Below are 17,592 nucleotides of genomic sequence, written 5' to 3' on the forward strand. Positions count from 1 at the left end.
AGTGGACCAGGCAGGGAAGTTGATGGAAAGATGCTGCATCTGTGTCTGGTGGTGGGCCTGGAATCATCAGGGTACATCAGGGCCAACACTCAGGAAAAAGAGACTTAGGAAACACTAAGGAAGGGACAGTGGAGACAATCTGCAGGCTGGCAGCAACCACACCAGGAAAAGTGAGGATGAGCTGGTACCAATGCATCTGTCTTTTGCTGCATCTAACCACAGTGACCAGCTATATCCCAATGACATGCAGGGATGAAAGTCTGGGCAACAGTTACAGCTTCCCTGGTTCACACAGTACAAGGCTGCCAGGCATGGAAAGCCTGGTGTTTTCCTTGTTTCTAGCATGTGGCCTCTAGCTACAGAAACCCTGTCAAGTTCCAAACAGGAAAGTTTGGAATTCCTGCTTCAGAATGAACTAAGGCAGAAAAGAATTTCTCATTTAAAGATTTAAAGAATTAAGAGGAAATAAAAAGTAAAAGAAAACAAGCAAAACATAAAATCCTGCCTGTCACCACTGCTTAAATTTACTAGATATTTTGTTTCTTTTAGCCTTTTGTTTGTTTTGCTTGCATGTGTATGTGTGTTTTCTAAGGATTTATAATTTAGTACACCTATCACATTTTCAGTGATCACACAATAATTTATTCTCATGAAAAGGACATCAGTTAGAAATCAAGGCTAATAGTTGGACTGAAATCATGTGGTTTCAAAAGAATACAGTATATTTAGCCTTTACTCGATTCTAGAAAAGAGGCCAGAATGCTCATTTTAGATGTAGTAGATGACATTTAGTCGAACGGAATTTCAATCAGGCATTGTGCAAAATGAGACCCTGACAGTTAGGGAGTAAAAGCATTCAGTCTGGAAAAAACACGAATCAAGTTTTTACATGAAAATGCTGTTTTTAAAACTTGAATTTTTAAAGAAAAGAGGACATTACTGGTAAAGATGCAAAGTTGCAAGAAGAAGACATCTCTGCAGGGTGGCTTGTTGATTAAAAAACACAAAGTGCGTTTTTTCTTTGGTCCAACCAGGAGGTGGTGGATAGCCTAGACAAGGACTTAGCAGGGTCCCAGTTTCTAAGGTACCAGTCATTAAAAAGGAGACAAGGATGTTCTGGTTCAAAGCTAATGGTATGTTATGGGTAGCTGTGGTCTCATGTCATTTCTTTTGCCATCATTGAAACCCTAAAAGAAGGAGGTGCTAAAATACAAAAACATAATCTAAACCTGAAAGTGAGCTTTTGGAGGAAGAAAAAATATTCACACTTAGGGAAAGAAAACCTTGGGGGAAATCATGGCTGTTATTTTTCTGAGGTCAGTTCACTCAGCAGAAATAGACAAGCCTTCTGATCCTCTAGGACATTAATTGTCAATGAAAGCAAAACTGAATATAGAAAAATCTAAATTAGCTGGGTGAGGTGTCATACTGTATAATTAATATCCACAAACCTCAAATCATCCTCCCCATCACCAAATCTTTACCAAAATTCTTATAAAGTATCCATTTGAAAGCATGTACTTCAATTTCTTTTTATTCTGATGTCTGGAATTGCCAAAGTCCAAAGAGTTGAGAAATGAAAAATAAACAAAGGGACTAGTTAATGCATAAACTGAATGACTGAAAGCCTCCAAAATTCAAAGTCACTATATCAGGTTGTGTTGTCTCTAATAACAATTCCTTGGCTGCAAGAAAAATATTTAATTAGAACACGATGTGAAATTTTAAATTATAAAGTCAGAGTTGTAGATTAAAAATTATTTTTTAAGGAGTTACAAGGCTGGGCACCATGGCTTATGCCTGTAATCTAATATGTTGGGAGGCTGAAAGCAAATCAATTCATTTTGCAAAATTACCAGCATGACTTTGCTTGAGGCCAGGAGTTCAAGACCAGCCTGGGCAACATTGGCGACCCTCATGTCTACAAAAAATAAAAATAAAAAATTTAGCCAGGCATGGTGACCTGTGTCTATGGTCCTAGTTACTCTGGAGGCTGAGGCAGGGGGATAGCTTTAGCCCAGGAGTTTGAGGCTGCACTGAGCTATGACTGTGCCATTGCATATTCCAGCCTGGACAGCAGAGTGAGACACAATCCTCTCTCTCAAAAAAAAAAACAGGAACATCAGCAGACTTGACAAATAATTTTCGTTCAGCTCTAGCACTATCTTAGACTGTAATTAACTACTTAACCAGGCATACAATGAAATGTTTATGTTTTCTGGTAATTTTATTTAAATAATTAGAAGAAATTCATTGTTACCTATAAGGAAAATAAATCAGGCAATTTACTTAAAATCTTGTATTTGAAAATACATACAAATTCTGTGGGGGAAAAGGACAGTAATAACTGAGAAACCCTAAAGCCTCCTGTGTAATATTTTTAAAATAAAATGTTTTCATTCAAAGATTTTAAAAAAAAAGCTAATTCTGAAGAAATCAGTTTCTAAATTACATTTTTCATTGATTCATCACAATTCATTTTGCAAAATTATCAGCATTGGACCATGCCAATGACGAGTTAAATGCCTACACTGTATCTTAACAGTATTGTGATATTCTAATAATTTCATGATATTGACATAAATGTTCTGTCCAGATCAAAGAAATTACTTTGTAACTGACCAGTGTGATTGTCTGCTTTAACCCCTAACTACTTCTGGGGCTGCAGGAACAAAAAAAACTAAAATCTATTTGTATTGACTACTGAAGACAACACAATTTACAAAGCACTATCGTCCCAATTTTGGTTTCTAATAAGTTACCTAGTGATTCTCCCAGTACTCTTACTTGAAAGTAAGACTGCAATGAGACTGCTTGAAAGAACAAACAAAGCACAACTACAGATCTGTCTCCAGGCATTGAGTAGGTGATTAGTCGTAGAGATCGTGGAACCAAAACCTGTAGTTTTCCTCTACTTTTGAAAAAAAGATACTGTCCATCGACATAGTTCATTCTTCTTGACTTCCCTTTTAATTCCAGTTTTCACTCGGTCAGCTCCATGTGGTGTGATGGGTCCAGGGCCCTTTGTTGCCATAATGGGTTAGCTGTCAGGAGAGAATGGGGCTTCTCTACAACCCCATCAAAGGGCTGTGTTCCATGGGAGGGCATATGAAAGGTTCGCTCCATTGCCTGGGGACAGGAGCCCTTATCACTGGATACTGGAATCCAGCAGCCTTGCTCGGTGCCCATTCCACATAAATGGGGCTCCTGACTCCATGAAGTTGGTTGCACTGACCCTATACAAAAGACAAAAGAAATTTCAGTATTCATATCATTCATAACACGTGGCAAAAGAAATCATAAATGGCAGAACTGGCCTGAAACACAAATATAACCCATTTTCAAACTATTCTAGACACATTTTCTTGTTGTTTCTTTCTTTCTTTCTGTCTGTCTGTCTGTCTTTATACAAGGTCTCACTCTGTCACCCAGGCTGGAGTGATTCCCAGGCTGGAGTGCAGTGGCACAATCACAGCTCACCACAGCCTCTTCCTCAGGGTCAGGTGATCCTTCCACCTCAGCCTCCTGAGTAGCTAGGACCACCTGACTGATTTTTGTATTTTTATTAGACACAGGGTTGCCATGTTGGCCAGGCTGGTTTTGAACTCCTGGGCTCAGGTGATTAACCCACCTCACCTCACAAAATGCTAGAATTACAGGTATGAGCCACAGTGCCCCACCCTGGACCCAATTTTTTAAAAATTAAATAGGCCAGTACAGTAGCTCACATCTGTAATTCTATCACCTTGGGAGGCTGAGGTGGGAGGATGGCTTGCACCCAAGGGTTCAAGACTAACCTGGGTAACATAGGGAGACTCCATCTCTACATAAAATAAAAAATTAGCTGGGCATGGTAGTGCATGTCTATGGTCCCAGCTACTTAGTAGGCTGAGGCTGGAGAATCACTTGAGCAATGAGCCATGACTACACTTTAGCCTGGGTGACAGAGTAAGACCTTGACTGAAAAGAAGTTTTGAAAAATTAAAATAGTCTTGGTTGGCATCTTAAATTTTTTTCATTAAAATAGTCTTGGTTAATTGAGATGATTTAAAGAACTGTACTACTTGACACATTGCTCTTTAACTTTTACTGTGTACTTTCTATCTCCCCATCTGGACCACAGATGATTTAAGAGTAGACAGAGCTCAGGTTTATTTTGGTTTTTCTTCCTGAGATGGAGTCTCACTCTGTCAGTCAGGCTGGAATGCAGCGTTGCTATCTCAGCTCACTGCAACGTCCACCTCCCAGGCTCAAATGATCCTCCCACCTCAGCCTCCTGAGTAGCTGGGACTACAGGTGTGCACCACCATGCCAGGCTAATTTTTGTATTTTTTGGTAGAGATGGGGTTCCACCATGTTGGCTAGGCTGGTCTCTAACTCCTGTTCTGAAGTGATCTGCCCGCCAAGTCCTGGGATTACCGGGGTGAGCCACTGTGCCTGGTCTGAGCTCAGCTTTTAGATGTATTTATTTTCCTTTCCCCTGGCATGGTCGGCTGCCCCTAGCACATGCTCTGCACTTAACCTGTGTCAGCTGATGTTGGCTGAGCTCAACAAAGATGGTTTTATGGAATTACACTAGTATTGCGTTTTAATACATTTTTCAGGAGCAGAGAAGAAATTGACTCAGAGCCAAACTTGATCTTTTGTTTAATTCCTCACTTGACCTCCCCCCACCCCAATCTCTATGCTCACTTTCACCCCAAGCATTTATGAGACAGCTGGACATGATCGGGGATGTGATCACTCCTACTGGGAGACAGTTATATGAGTGACCCACAGAGAATGGGTCAAATTGTTTACAGTACAGTGCAGGGGTGGCGGGGGGAGGACAATACAGCAGCAGCAGAGAGAGACATTCTAACATATTCCTGAGTACTCAGCTACCTGTAACAAGTCCTTAGTTCTTTTCTAAGTTTAACCAAATTCCTGTCAAATCATTGTGCTATTAGCTTGCAAAATTGTATTACCTGTGCCTCTATAGTGGATTACCATTATAAGAAAGAATTATGTGCTTTTAGTTGCTCAAGGAAAAGTGGTAACTACAAGATATTCCATTACTTTTTAATAGTGTTACCAATAACAATAAACACTGAAGCAAATTTTTGAAAATGCTGAATGTTTTATCAGGGGAAAGTAATGATCCATATAAAAAACTGTTATTTATTGTAGTTTTCACATTCAGTTCTTAAGCGTCCCTTAATATCCAGGCTTTCTTCAAATTCGGTAACAAAGTTGTACTGAATTCAGTATTTGGGGTTTCATAGCAACATAGGTATGAGAAGGGAATTTAGAGCGAGTTTTCCGAAATAAGAAGCCTATGTTCTTCCAGAAGGAAGTCTGAGGAGGAGGTTACGGTAATAAGCATATTGAAGAAAAAAAAATATGGAAAATATAATTAGAGTTGATATTTCATGAGCTCCTTTCATTAGCAGAGGTACTGTTTTTGTGGGCTAAAAGTTTCTCTAAACCTTTCCAAAGGCTCATGACACAAAGGCATGGTCAAAAATGCCTTTGGCCTGTGATGCAATGTCCTCTGGCCTGTGAAACAAAACTCAAACTGAGACTCAAACCCAAAAGGTTGATCATAACACAACTCTTGGAAAAAGTATTATGTGAAGGGGTATCTGAGTTCATTTCTATCCAAAGTAGACTGAGTTCCTGAGACCCGGGGTTGATTTTATGGTCCCTCCACAAGTGGCTTGGCTGGACTTCACAGACAGCCAGGCGTCTGGCTAAGGTCAGGCCCCTGATAAGACCTGAATACTCTGAAATCCCCAGAACAATCCTCACATCAACTTAAATTCATAGAAACCCTTCCCACAAGATGGAATGAACATGGAACATGTTTTCTTGAAACCATTTAAAACTTAACTGGGACTACTGCAGCTACCAGTATAGATCCTGGACCCAAAGAATGACCTCAAAACTCAGTTCAAATCCAGGAGCCACCCATTGTATTCTTGCTCAAAGTGCAAGGACATGGGCTGCTGTGTGACTAGAGTTCTGAGTGAACATGTTAGCTTCATGTAAGACACAACTCCAGTGCAAATAAGGTCCATGGCATTTCAGTACAGCCCAGCTACTCACAGAGCTTATGCAATTTAGTTAGTGTGTGTGTGTGTGTGTGTGTGTGTGTGTGTGGTTAAATGAGACTTTTCACTGAAAAACAGTCAGGAACTAAGTAAAAACAACCACCCACTGGGAGCCAGGGATAAAAACTGACCAACATCTGCTGCATGACCATCCTCACCAGCCTCCAGTTGACTCCCAATCCCAAGGTCTTGGTGTTCCTTTATAACCACAAACTGCAGACAATAAAAAGGAGACAGAGAGGATATTGTTATCATTCACAAATGATCTCAACGTCATTGAATCAAAGTCTATGGCTTTACAATGTTCATGGTATGTAAAGTGAAAGTCAGAAGAAAGGCCCTGTGAAGTTTGTCTTTCTAGCTAAAGAGAGATTCAGCATTCATTGAAGAACCTTGTGTTACTTTCTCTGAAAGCAACTAGGCACTACCAATATGTTCACTGAAGAATCTATTCTAATTCTGGAATCTCAGCTGTTAGGGTCATGGATCCCTGAAGGCCACTGAAATCTAAGAATCCATAAGTATTCTTCACCCATAGGCCAGACAAATAATATCTCATATATGTATGTGCTACAACTTTTCATGCACACACACACACACATTTATAACACTTATTTAAACATGCTACCAAGTTCTGAGTAATTTGGGGTTGTTAAAGGTATTAATAACTAGTGCAATGACAATTTCGCAAGCTAGTTGAACAGCCTGGGGACCCAGAATTTTAATAGAGAGGAACAGAAAACAACAACATTTCTCTTCAAGTCAACAAAATGATTACTTTTGTCATTATTTGTATTATCCAAAATTGATTGGGCACTTGCAGTGCGGGCTGACCAGAGTTCACTGGCTCACATTCACTCTAGATAGATTAGATATTAAAACAGATCCATGCTACAAGGAAAGGAAAGAAGTAACCGCATACAGCAGGACAAAAGACATCATTTGGTGAAGTCCTTCCTTGTCAATCAGTAACCAGTACAAGGACTGCCCCACGGTTTTGGCTGATCAGGCTCCATTGGTTCAGAAATGGGCCCTCCACAGAAAGGAGTGTGCAACTCAGAAACAGCAGAAAGAGGAGTAGAAAAAAAAATCTCTTTGTCCATATTTTCCTTTGAGAAAGGTGTAGAAAGGGATGATGAGTGGGGCCAATTAGGGAGAAGACAGGGAAATGTTGATAAGGGAAGGGTGAATCCAGACAACATGTATTTTCATTTTCTTATTCTTTACAATACTAATAATCACGCTTCAACTTGTCCTCATTAATGATCTCCTGCAGCAACACATTGCAAAATCAACACAGGATCCACTGTTTAAAGACACATGCCCATTATTTCTGTCTCAAGCCAAAATTCAACCTCTGCACTGCAAATTTTCTAATCTTGTGCCTCTCTGCGAGAGGAACACAGGTCCCGGAACTCTGGGCTGAGGTGGGAAAAGCAGCTGATGGAACCAGATTTGTTTCTGCTGCTGCTTCCTCTAGTTTGAGCATTCAGCTCTCTCCCACTCCCACTGATATCTATAGCAGCAGTTGCTGTCAATGACAGTTATGAAGGATGTGGGGGACCGAGCTCAGCAGCCCCAGGCCTCCTAACATAGTTCTGAGCCAACAAGCTGCTCATAACAGCAGCAAATGCTTTTGATTTTTTAATAGGCATACACAGATTGTGTTTCTCCTTCACTCCCATGATGATGAATTAATGAGATAAATTAAACCTGCTATTCAAAACCTAAATGAAATATCATGTAGACTGACAAGTAAAATCTGGGTAACTTAGAAGTTCAGAAAGTCATGAAGCCTCAAAGAACCAAGCACATTCTAGAGCTAAGTTCTCCAAGAATCACACACTTGTGGAATTGATAAAGACTGAAGGGATCTTAGAAATACTCTAATCCAAACCCCTTGTACTGAGGGGGAAGCAGAGGTCTGCACAGGTTAAAGAATTTTATGTAGACAACTAATTGGTGGGGGAGTAAGACTAGAACTCACATTTCTTATTCTCATGTCTCACTCTGTCACTCAGGCTGGAGTGCAGTGGTGCTACTATAGCTCACTGCAACCTTGAACTCTTGGATTCAAGTGATCCTCCTGCTTCAGCCTCCTGAGTAACTGGATCTACAAGTGTGTACCACCACACCCAGCAAAGATTTTTAATTTAAGACACATGATCTTGCTATGTTGTTCAGGCTGGTCTCAAACTCCTGGCCTCAAGCAATCCTCCTGCCTTGGCCTCCCAAACACAGGGATTACAGGTATGAGCAACCTCGCCCAGCCTCTAATTTTTTTCCCCCAAACTTGAGTCCAACCAAAAAATAAGGAAACACGGAAATCCTATTACAGGTAGGAACAGATGATCACCTGGTAGTCAAAAGCACAGTCACAGGAAGCTACTTTTTTTGGGAATTCACAGTGAGATGGGAGCTAGGAGTAGGGGGGATGAGGTGGGAAGGACCCCAAACATTGCCTTTGCTCCTCCATAACCTCTCCCTGATAGCTCTTCCCTAAGGATTCAATCCTCCATGAGCCTGCCACATATTCCAGTCTCTTCCACAATACATACCACAAATAATGCCAACAGCACCCACTGAATCAGTCCTTAACTCTGACAGGTTTCTAGCAATGGAAATTCCCTTAATTGATTCAAAAATGTGTAGCCTGTCTCAAGACTGCCCTCTAGTGTTCCAAGCCCAATTACTGAAGTGGATGATTTATGAAGCCATCTTGAACTTCCCAAACCTCTATGCTTTTTGGAAAATATTTAGGATTGTCAGATAAAATACAGAACCCAGTTAAATTTAACTTTGAATTTAAACTTGAACTTTCAGTATAAGCATGAATTTAGGCATCCTATATTTTTATTTGTTATCTGGCAACTATTTTGCTACTGAAATTTAGGGAGTTGAAATGTGTCTAAGAAAAGAAATATTAAGAAAATTAGAGCTCAGTGCAGTGCTCATGCCTGCAATTCCAGCACTTTGGGAGGCCAAGGCAGGTGGATTGCTTGAGCCCAAGAGTTTGAGATAAGCCTGGGCAACATGGTGAAACTCTGTCTCTACAAAAAAACAAAACAAAAATTACAGGAGGTGTGTGCCTGTAGTCCCAGCTATTCAGGAGGCTGAGGTGGGAGGATCGTTTGAGCCCAGGAGGTCGAGGCTGCAGTGAGCCATGGCTGGCCACTGCACTCCAGCCCGGGCGACAGAGCTAGATCCTGTCTCAAAAAAAGAAAAAAGTATGAACAGACACTTCTCCAAAGGAGACATTTATGCAGCCAGCAAACATATTTTTAAAAGCTCATCATCACTGGTCATTAGAGAAATGCAAATTAAAACTACATTGAGATACCATCTCATGCCAGTTAGAATGGCAATCATCAAAAAGTCAGGAGACAACAGATGCTGGAGAGGATGTGGAGAAATGGGCACTTTTACACTGTTGGTGGGAGTGTAGATTAGTTCAACCACTGTGGAAGACAGTGTGGCAATTCCTCAAGGACCTAGAAATAGAAATTCTATTTGACCCAGCAATCCCATTAATGGGTATATATGCAAAGAACCGTAAATCATTCTATTATAAAGATGCATGCGCACATATGTTTATTGCAGCACTGTTCACAATAGCAAAAACTTGGAACCAACCCAAATGCCTATCAATGATAGACTAAAGAAAATGTGGCACATATATACCGTGAAATACTATGCAGCCATAAAAAAAGATGAGTTCATGTCCTTCATAGGGACGTGGATGAATCTAGAAACCCTCATTTTCAGCAAACTAACACAAGAACAGAAAAACACTGCATGTTCTCACTCATAAGTGGGAGTTGAACAATGTGAACACATAGACACAGGGAGGAGAACATCATGCACCAGGGACTGTCACGGGGTGGGGGAGCTAGGGGAGGGATAGCATTAGAAGAAATACCTAATGCAGATGACAAAGTGATGGATGCAGCAAACCACCGTGGCGTGTGTATACCTATGTAACCTGCATGTTCTGCACATGTACCCCAGAACTTAAAGGACAATTTAAAAAGAAAAAAAAGAAACAGCACCCAAAAGGTAAAATTTAAAAAAAGAAAAGAAATTAGAAGCATACTCTTGGGTTTTTAAGACATCTATCTGGAATCTATCAACTAAAAATATGGAAAGTCTTCACATAACACATACAAATCTAAGTTATAGAATCTACATGAAAGAAAATTTCAAAAATTCATTGTGCCATTAAATTATAAAAATGCCAGGCATTATTTCCACGCCCTCCCACCCAGGACCTCCCTAGCTGATGTGGTCTTGGCTAACATTGACACCAGCTGGAAGCTATAAGATTCCAGTCATTCTGAACTCAGTGAAAAATTAGAAAAAAATGAACAGGGGTTGATATCAAGCCAATTCCTTGCTTCATCTGCTTTGGTCACATTACCCAAGGTTGAGGGCAAGAGGACATCCCAGCCTCACTGTCAGCAGGCCTGCGACTGTTCACATCTCTGCTCGACTCCTCATAAGGATTCTTTGGATTTTTCGATAGCAGCTTCTGAGTCCTGTGATAAAGTCAAAATTCGAGACAATCACACAACAAAACAAAACAGCCCACTCAGTGATGGTCAGGGACAACTGTTTTTGCTACTAAAATTTAGGCACTTGTGTGGGAAAGAAGAAATATAAAGATAACTAGGAACATAACTTTAGATGTTTAAGGCATTATTTTCTGCAAAACTCAAAATACTTTCCAGATAGTGTTTCATTCTTTCCAAGGTTCTGTGAGATAGAGGGCGTATGTGTGTGCGTGCACGCGCGTGTCCGTGTGCTTGTGCGTGTGTGTGCGTGCGCATGTGCATACCCATGCACGTTGGGGATTAGCTTTGCATTCATCCATTTACAGGTATCTATTGAGTACTAATTATACCCCAGGCACTGTCCTAGTACTGATGATATAGCAACAATAAAACAACTTACTACTTTTGCAGAAAGGAGTGGGGAAGTCTGTGGAAAAAACGTCTTAGCAACTGTGTGAGGCAGACTATGTTAGTTCCATTTACAAGTGAAGCCATCAGGGCTTGGAAATGGCAGTGACTCACCTCAGGCACACAGCTACTAAGGATGGTGTAAGAAGTGTGTCATCATGACACAAAGCCTAGGCTGCTCTTAATGGCCCACTGCAATCTCTCATTCATAAAGAAATTAGAGGCAAAAACAGAAGGAGTGGATTGACCCAAGATAAGAAAGTCTCATAGTTGCCAAGCCAGGAAATACACTAGGTATCTTGCTTCCAAATCCAGTTTTTTAGAGTACTGTCTTATTTGACATTCAGCACTGAGTCTATGCAGGGCATGGTGCCATTCACTGCGGGTAGGGATGGGGAGATTTAGCACGGAGATGGAATCCTGTCCTCAAAGCAATAGCCTCTAGAAGGCGAGAGAGATACATCTGTGAGATTCTACAACAGCACCACTGTCCTGGGGCAGATGGGCAGCTTAATTGCCTGTAGGAATGCAAGTCTCTGTTAAAAGCCCTATCCAGACATCCCAGGAAGAGTGATAAGGATGGGAGGGGCTGCTGTGAATCTGCCACCACAGATAGTACCAGAAGATGGTATGGGTTGTTATATGTTTTGATCAAAGGCTTCAAAGAAAAAAATTGAAGCAAGTGGCTAATAAAAACAATCTAAAAGTTATAAAGTTACAAAGTTAAAATTTGTACCAGTCAGAATGGCTATTAAAAAAAAGTAGAAAAAAAAATAACAGATGCTGGTGAAGTTTTGGAGAAAAGGAAACACTTACACTGTTGAAGAGAGTGTAAATTAGTTCAACTACTATGGACAGCGGTATGGTGATTCTTCAAAGAGTTAACTGCAGAACTACCATTTGACCCACCAATCCCATTAATGAATATATACCCAGAGGAATATAAATCATTCTACCATAGTGAATGTTCATTGCAGCACTATTCACAATAGCAAAGACACAGAATCAACCTAAATGCCCATCAATGACAGAATGGATTTAAAAAAATGTGGCACATATATATACCATGGAATACTATGCAGCCATAAAAAGAAATGAGATCATGTCTTTTCTAGGAACATGGATGGAGCTGGAGGCTATTATCCTTAGCAAACTAACACAGAAACAGAAAACCAAATATCATATATTCTAACTTATAAGTGAGAGCTAAATGATTGGAACTCCGGAACACAAAGAAGGGAACAACATACACTGGGGCCTACCTGAGGGTGGAGGCGGGCGGAGGAACAGGAAGAGAAAAGATAATTACTGGGCTTAATATCTGGGTGATGAAATAATCTGTACAACAAACCCTGGTTATGCAAGTTTACCTGTGTAACAAACCTTCACATATACCCCTGAACCTAAAATAAAAGTTAACCCACAAAAAACAAAGTTTTAGTTTGTGATGAAATACCTCCTGTTGATTTTCTTACAAGGAGTCCTTCTAAGAAATCACATTTTGTAAACTAATAATATTACAATATTTGAAAAATGTATTTAGTTTCACAAACAGTCTCTTCTGTTTTGTCCTGTTTTGTTTTTGAGACAGAGTCTCACTCTGTCACCTCACGCTGGAGTGCAATAGTGCAATCATGGCTCATTGCAATCACAGCCTCCTTGGCTCAAGCGATCCTCCCACCTTAGCCTCTGAGTAGGTGGTACTACAGCTGTGTACCACCATTCCTGGGTAATTTTTTGTATTTTTAGTGGAGGCAGGGTTTTGCCATGGTGCCAGGTTAGTTCAAACTCCTGGGCTCAAGCAATCTGCCTGCCTCCACTAAAAATACAATCCCAAAGGGCTGGGATTACAGGCATGAGGCACCATGTCCAGCTCACAATCTTTTGAGAGACAGAAGACAAACAGTATCAAACAAGCAAGGTAAGACAGACAAGGAATGGTATAAGGGAGGAAATAACTGATTTTAACCTTTAAAGAAAAATATTTAACCCATCTAACTTAAAAACTCAATGCTGGAGCTATGTTTGGTGGTACAGTTGAGTGTGATATGGCAACATTTAGTCTAGCAGTTTTAATGTGATCTCGTCAGAATTGATCTATAGTACAAAGGTAGTTATGCACATAGCTGAAAATTCGTGGAGAGGTAAGCAGCTATACTGATAAGAACTGTTAGGTAAATAACCATAGATTCACTCTAAAAAAAATTTTACAACTCTGGATGCATTTCAGTGAAAAGAAAAAGAAAGGGTTCTGATGAACTTTATTTTTGGAGGAATAGTCCTTTCATTTCTGATTTTAGGTATATGAGAGTCTGAGGCTGAAGATATATATTCTTATATGTATGTGAGGTCTATAGTCAGCTTTCAGCTGAACTAATCTTTGAATTCCAAGTTTAAAAAGCCAGCAATCTGCCATTAGCTTTCAATCCAGATCTAGACATACTATGTCACAACACAACAAATAGGAAAAAAGACTCAATAATTATGGCATGCATGAACTTAAGTTTCTCATTTTCACTTTTTTCCTGTCTTTTGGCAATGGTCCAAGGGATGAAACATTGATCATTCACTATTCTTTCTATACATATCCAAGATATTGATTAAACACCAGGCTAGAAAGTGCAATGTTACCAATGGACTACTGAATTAAAATGTCAAGTTTGTGCCTAAGATCTTGTCTCTCGGTATGCAGGAAGATGGCGCTGTGAGAACAACCCAGGATTGGAGCTCGCATTGTGTCCGCAGAAAGGTGAGTCTGAGCTGCATTTCCAGACTGATCTTTGTTGCCCACGGAACGGGGAAATTCCCAAGTGAAGAGGAGATGCGGGACGCCAGGCAGAACCTCCGCCTGGCGAAGCCGGCAGCCGGGGTGGCGGTGGCCGGCCCTACCCAGCGCTCCCCACAGGGCGCGCTTGTCCGGGTGCCCCGTTGAACCAGAAACAGGAGACGTGAGAGGGCTGGACTTGAGACTGAGCTAGACTTGGACAGTGGGCCAGCCAGGGGATCGCAGGGACAGAGCATTAGGGTTGGCCCAGTGGGATGAACAAAACCACGATTTCAAACAAGCCCCAGGCAGACAGCCCGAGATGCTCTGAGGGGGAGGGGTGTCCACCATTACCGAGGCAACCCACCCCAACTGAGATACACGCCCATTGCTGACGCAGCCTGCCGTTGCTGAGGCAACCCGTCCCTACTGAGATACACGCCCACTGCTGACGCAGCCTGCCGTTGCTGAGGCAACCCGTCCCTACTGAGATACACGCCCACTGCTGACACAGCCTGCCGTTGCTGAGGCAACCCGCTACAACAGAGAGACTCCGCCACAGGGCGTGGCGGAGACCACAGCAGAGCCTGCAGGAACAGGGCTAATCACACAACAGCAGGGCGGAGCCTCAGCAGCCAAACAGCTGCTAGTCTGCGTCCTAGCTGGACAGGACCTCAACGGACATCCAAAAATAAAGCCCAAACCCCTCAACACAGAGCATTTGAGAAAAAAAAAGGGTTTTTTAATGAGCTCTGTTGCTGCAGAATCAAACATAGCAGCCTAACAGCCCTGAATGAACAACAGAGCACACAGCTCAGCAATTAAGCCCCTATAAAGTACAAACTGTCTCCTCAAGCAGCTCCCTGACCCCTCTATATCCAAAAGACTGACACTAGGCAGGCATCATCCTGGGACAAAGATAGCAGAAAAAGAAACTGGTAGCATCCCTCGCTGTGCCACAGCTGCTAGAGGTGCACCCCAGACAAGCAGGGTCTGGAGCGGACCTCAGCAGTCGTACAGCGAAGGGGCTAGACTGGTAGAAGGAAAACCAAGCAACAGAAATACTTCATCATCAACATTCTGGGTGTCCACTCAGAGACCAAATCGAAAAGTCAGCAACTATGCAGACGACCAGCGGAAAAATCCACAAATATGGGAAGAAACCAGCGCAAAAAGGAGGAAAACACCCGAAACTAGAACACCTCGCCTCCTAGAAAGGACCAAAACTCCTCACCAGCAAGGGAACAAAGCTGGACGGAGAATGACTGTGACGAAATGACGGAATTAGACTTCAGAAGATGGATAATGAGAAACTTTTGTGAGCTAAAAGATCATGTATTAAATCAATGCAAAGAAACTAAGAACCGTGAAAAAAGATTTGAGGAAATGATAACAAGAATGGATAACTTAGAGAGGAATATGAATGAATTAAAGGAGCTGAAAAACACAATACGAGAACTTCGCGAAGCAAACGCAAGTTTCAATAGCCGAATTGACCAAGCAGAAGAAAGAATATCTGAAGTCGAAGACCAACTCAGCGAAATAAAACGAGAAACCAAGATTAGAGAAAAAAGCGCAAAAAGGAATGAACAAAGTCTCCAAGAAATGTGGGACTATGTGAAGAGACCTAACCTACGTTTGATAGGTGTACCAGAAGGGGACGAAGAGAATGAATCCAAGCTGGAAAATACTCTTCAGGACATCATCCAGGAAAATTTCCCCCACCTAGCAAGACAGGCCAACACTCAATTGCAGGAAATACAGAGAACACCACAAAGATATTCCGCAAGAAGAGCAACCCCAAGGCACATAATCATCAGATTCAACAGGGTTGAAATAAAGGAGAGAATACTAAGGGCAGCCAGAGAGAAAGGGCGGGTCACCCACAAAGGGAAGCCCATCAGACTCACAGCAGATCTCTCGGCAGAAACACTACAAGCCAGAAGAGAGTGGGGGCCGATATTCAACATTCTCAAAGAAAAGAACTTTCAACCCAGAATTTCATATCCAGCCAAACTGAGCTTCAGAAGTGAAGGAAAAATAAAATCCTTTGCGAACAAGCAAGTACTCAGAGATTTTGTCACCACCAGGCCTGCTTTACAAGAGCTCCTAAAAGAGGCACTACACATAGAAAGGATCAACCAGTACCAGCCATTCCAAAATCACACTGAATGCTAAAGAGCATCAACATAATGAAGAATCTACAACAACTAACAGGCAAAACAGCCACTTAGCATCAAAATGGCAGTATCAAATTCACACATAACAATATTAACCCTAAATGTAAATGGATTAAACGCAGCAATCAAAAGACACAGACTGGCAAATTGGATAAAAATCCAAAACCCATCAGTGTGCTGTATCCAGGAAACCCATCTCACATGCAAGGATACACAAAGGCTCAGAATAAAGGGATGGAGGAAGATTTACCAAGCTAATGGAAAGCAAAAAAAAGCAGGAGTTGCAATTCTTGTCTCTGATAAAATAGACTTTAAAGCAACAAAGATCAAAAGAGACAAAGAAGGCCATTACATATGGTAAAAGGATCGATACAACAAGAAGAGCTAACGATCCTAAACATATATGGACCCAATTCAGGAGCACCCAGATACATAAGGCAAGTTCTTAATGACTTACAAAAGGACTTAGACTCCCACACAATAATAGTGGGAGACTTTAACACTCCACTGTCAATACTAGACAGATCAACCAGACAGAAAATCAACAAGGATATCCAGGGCTTGAACTCAGACCTGGAGCAAGCAAACCTGATAGACATTTACAGAACTTTCCACCCCAAATCCACAGAATACACATTCTTCTCAGCACCACATCACACCTACTCTAAAATTGACCACATAATTGGAAGTAAAGCACTGCTCAACAAATGCAAAACAACTGAAATCATAACAAACAGCCTCTCAGACCATAGTGCAATCAAGTTAGAACTCAGAATTCAGAAACCGACCCAGAACCGCACAGCTTCATGGAAACTGAACAACTGGCTCTTGAATGTTGACTGAGTAAACAACGAAATGAAGGCAGAAATAAAGAAGTTCTTCGAAACCAATGAGAACAAAGACACAACATGCCAGAACCTCTGGGACACATTTAAAGCAGTCTCTAGAGGAAAGTATATAGCAATAAGTGCCCATATGAGGAGAATGGAGAGATCCAAAATTGACACCCTATCGTCAAAATTGAAAGAGCTAGAGGAGGAAGATCAAAAAAACTCAAAACCCAGCAGAAGACAAGAAATAACTAAGATCAGAGCTGAGCTGAAGGAGATTGAGACACGAAAAACCCCTCAAAAAATCAATAAATCCAAGAGCTGGTTTTTTGAAAAGATCAACAAAATAGACAGACCACTAGCCAGACTGATTAAAAAGAAAAGAGAGAACAACCAAATAGATGCAATAAAAAATGATAAAGGGGAAATCACCACAGATTCCACAGAAATTCAAACCATCATCAGAGAATATTACAAACAACTCTATGCGCATAAACTAGTAAACCTGGAAGAAATGGATAAATTCCTGGACTCCTGTGTCCTCCCAAGCCTAAACCAGGAGGAAGCTGAAACTATGAATAGACCAATAACAAGGTCTGAAGTTGAGGCAGCAATTAAGAGCCTACCACACAAAAAAAGCCCAGGTTCAGACGGGTTCACAGCCGAATTCTACCAGACACACAAGGAGGAGCTGGTACCATTCCTTCTAAAACTATTTCAAACAATCCAAAAAGAGGGAATCCTTCCCAAATCATTTTATGAGACCAA

General features: G+C 41.3%; 1 protein-coding gene across 7 annotated transcripts in view; it reads right to left on the reverse strand.

The window, feature by feature from the left end:
* Positions 1-1,526: 1,526 nt before the first annotated feature.
* Positions 1,527-17,592, reverse strand: part of EGF (epidermal growth factor) — a 104,586-nt gene continuing 88,520 nt past the window's right edge. For 4 of the 7 annotated variants that reach the window (XM_078366699.1, XM_078366697.1, XM_008992848.5 and 1 more), the window contains 3 exons: positions 10,510-10,627; positions 6,224-6,305; positions 1,527-3,236 (listed from right to left, as the gene is read on the reverse strand). In XM_078366699.1, coding sequence (XP_078222825.1) covers positions 2,983-3,236; positions 6,224-6,305; positions 10,510-10,627 — 454 coding nt within the window. In that variant the 3' untranslated portion in view covers positions 1,527-2,982. The remainder of the gene's footprint in view (positions 3,237-6,223; positions 6,306-10,509; positions 10,628-17,592) is intronic. The other 3 variants (XM_078366698.1, XM_078366696.1, XM_008992846.5) reach the window with 1 other exon arrangement.

Source organism: Callithrix jacchus, chromosome 3 (genome assembly GCF_049354715.1).
Source record: "Callithrix jacchus isolate 240 chromosome 3, calJac240_pri, whole genome shotgun sequence".
NCBI lineage: Eukaryota > Metazoa > Chordata > Mammalia > Primates > Cebidae > Callithrix > Callithrix jacchus.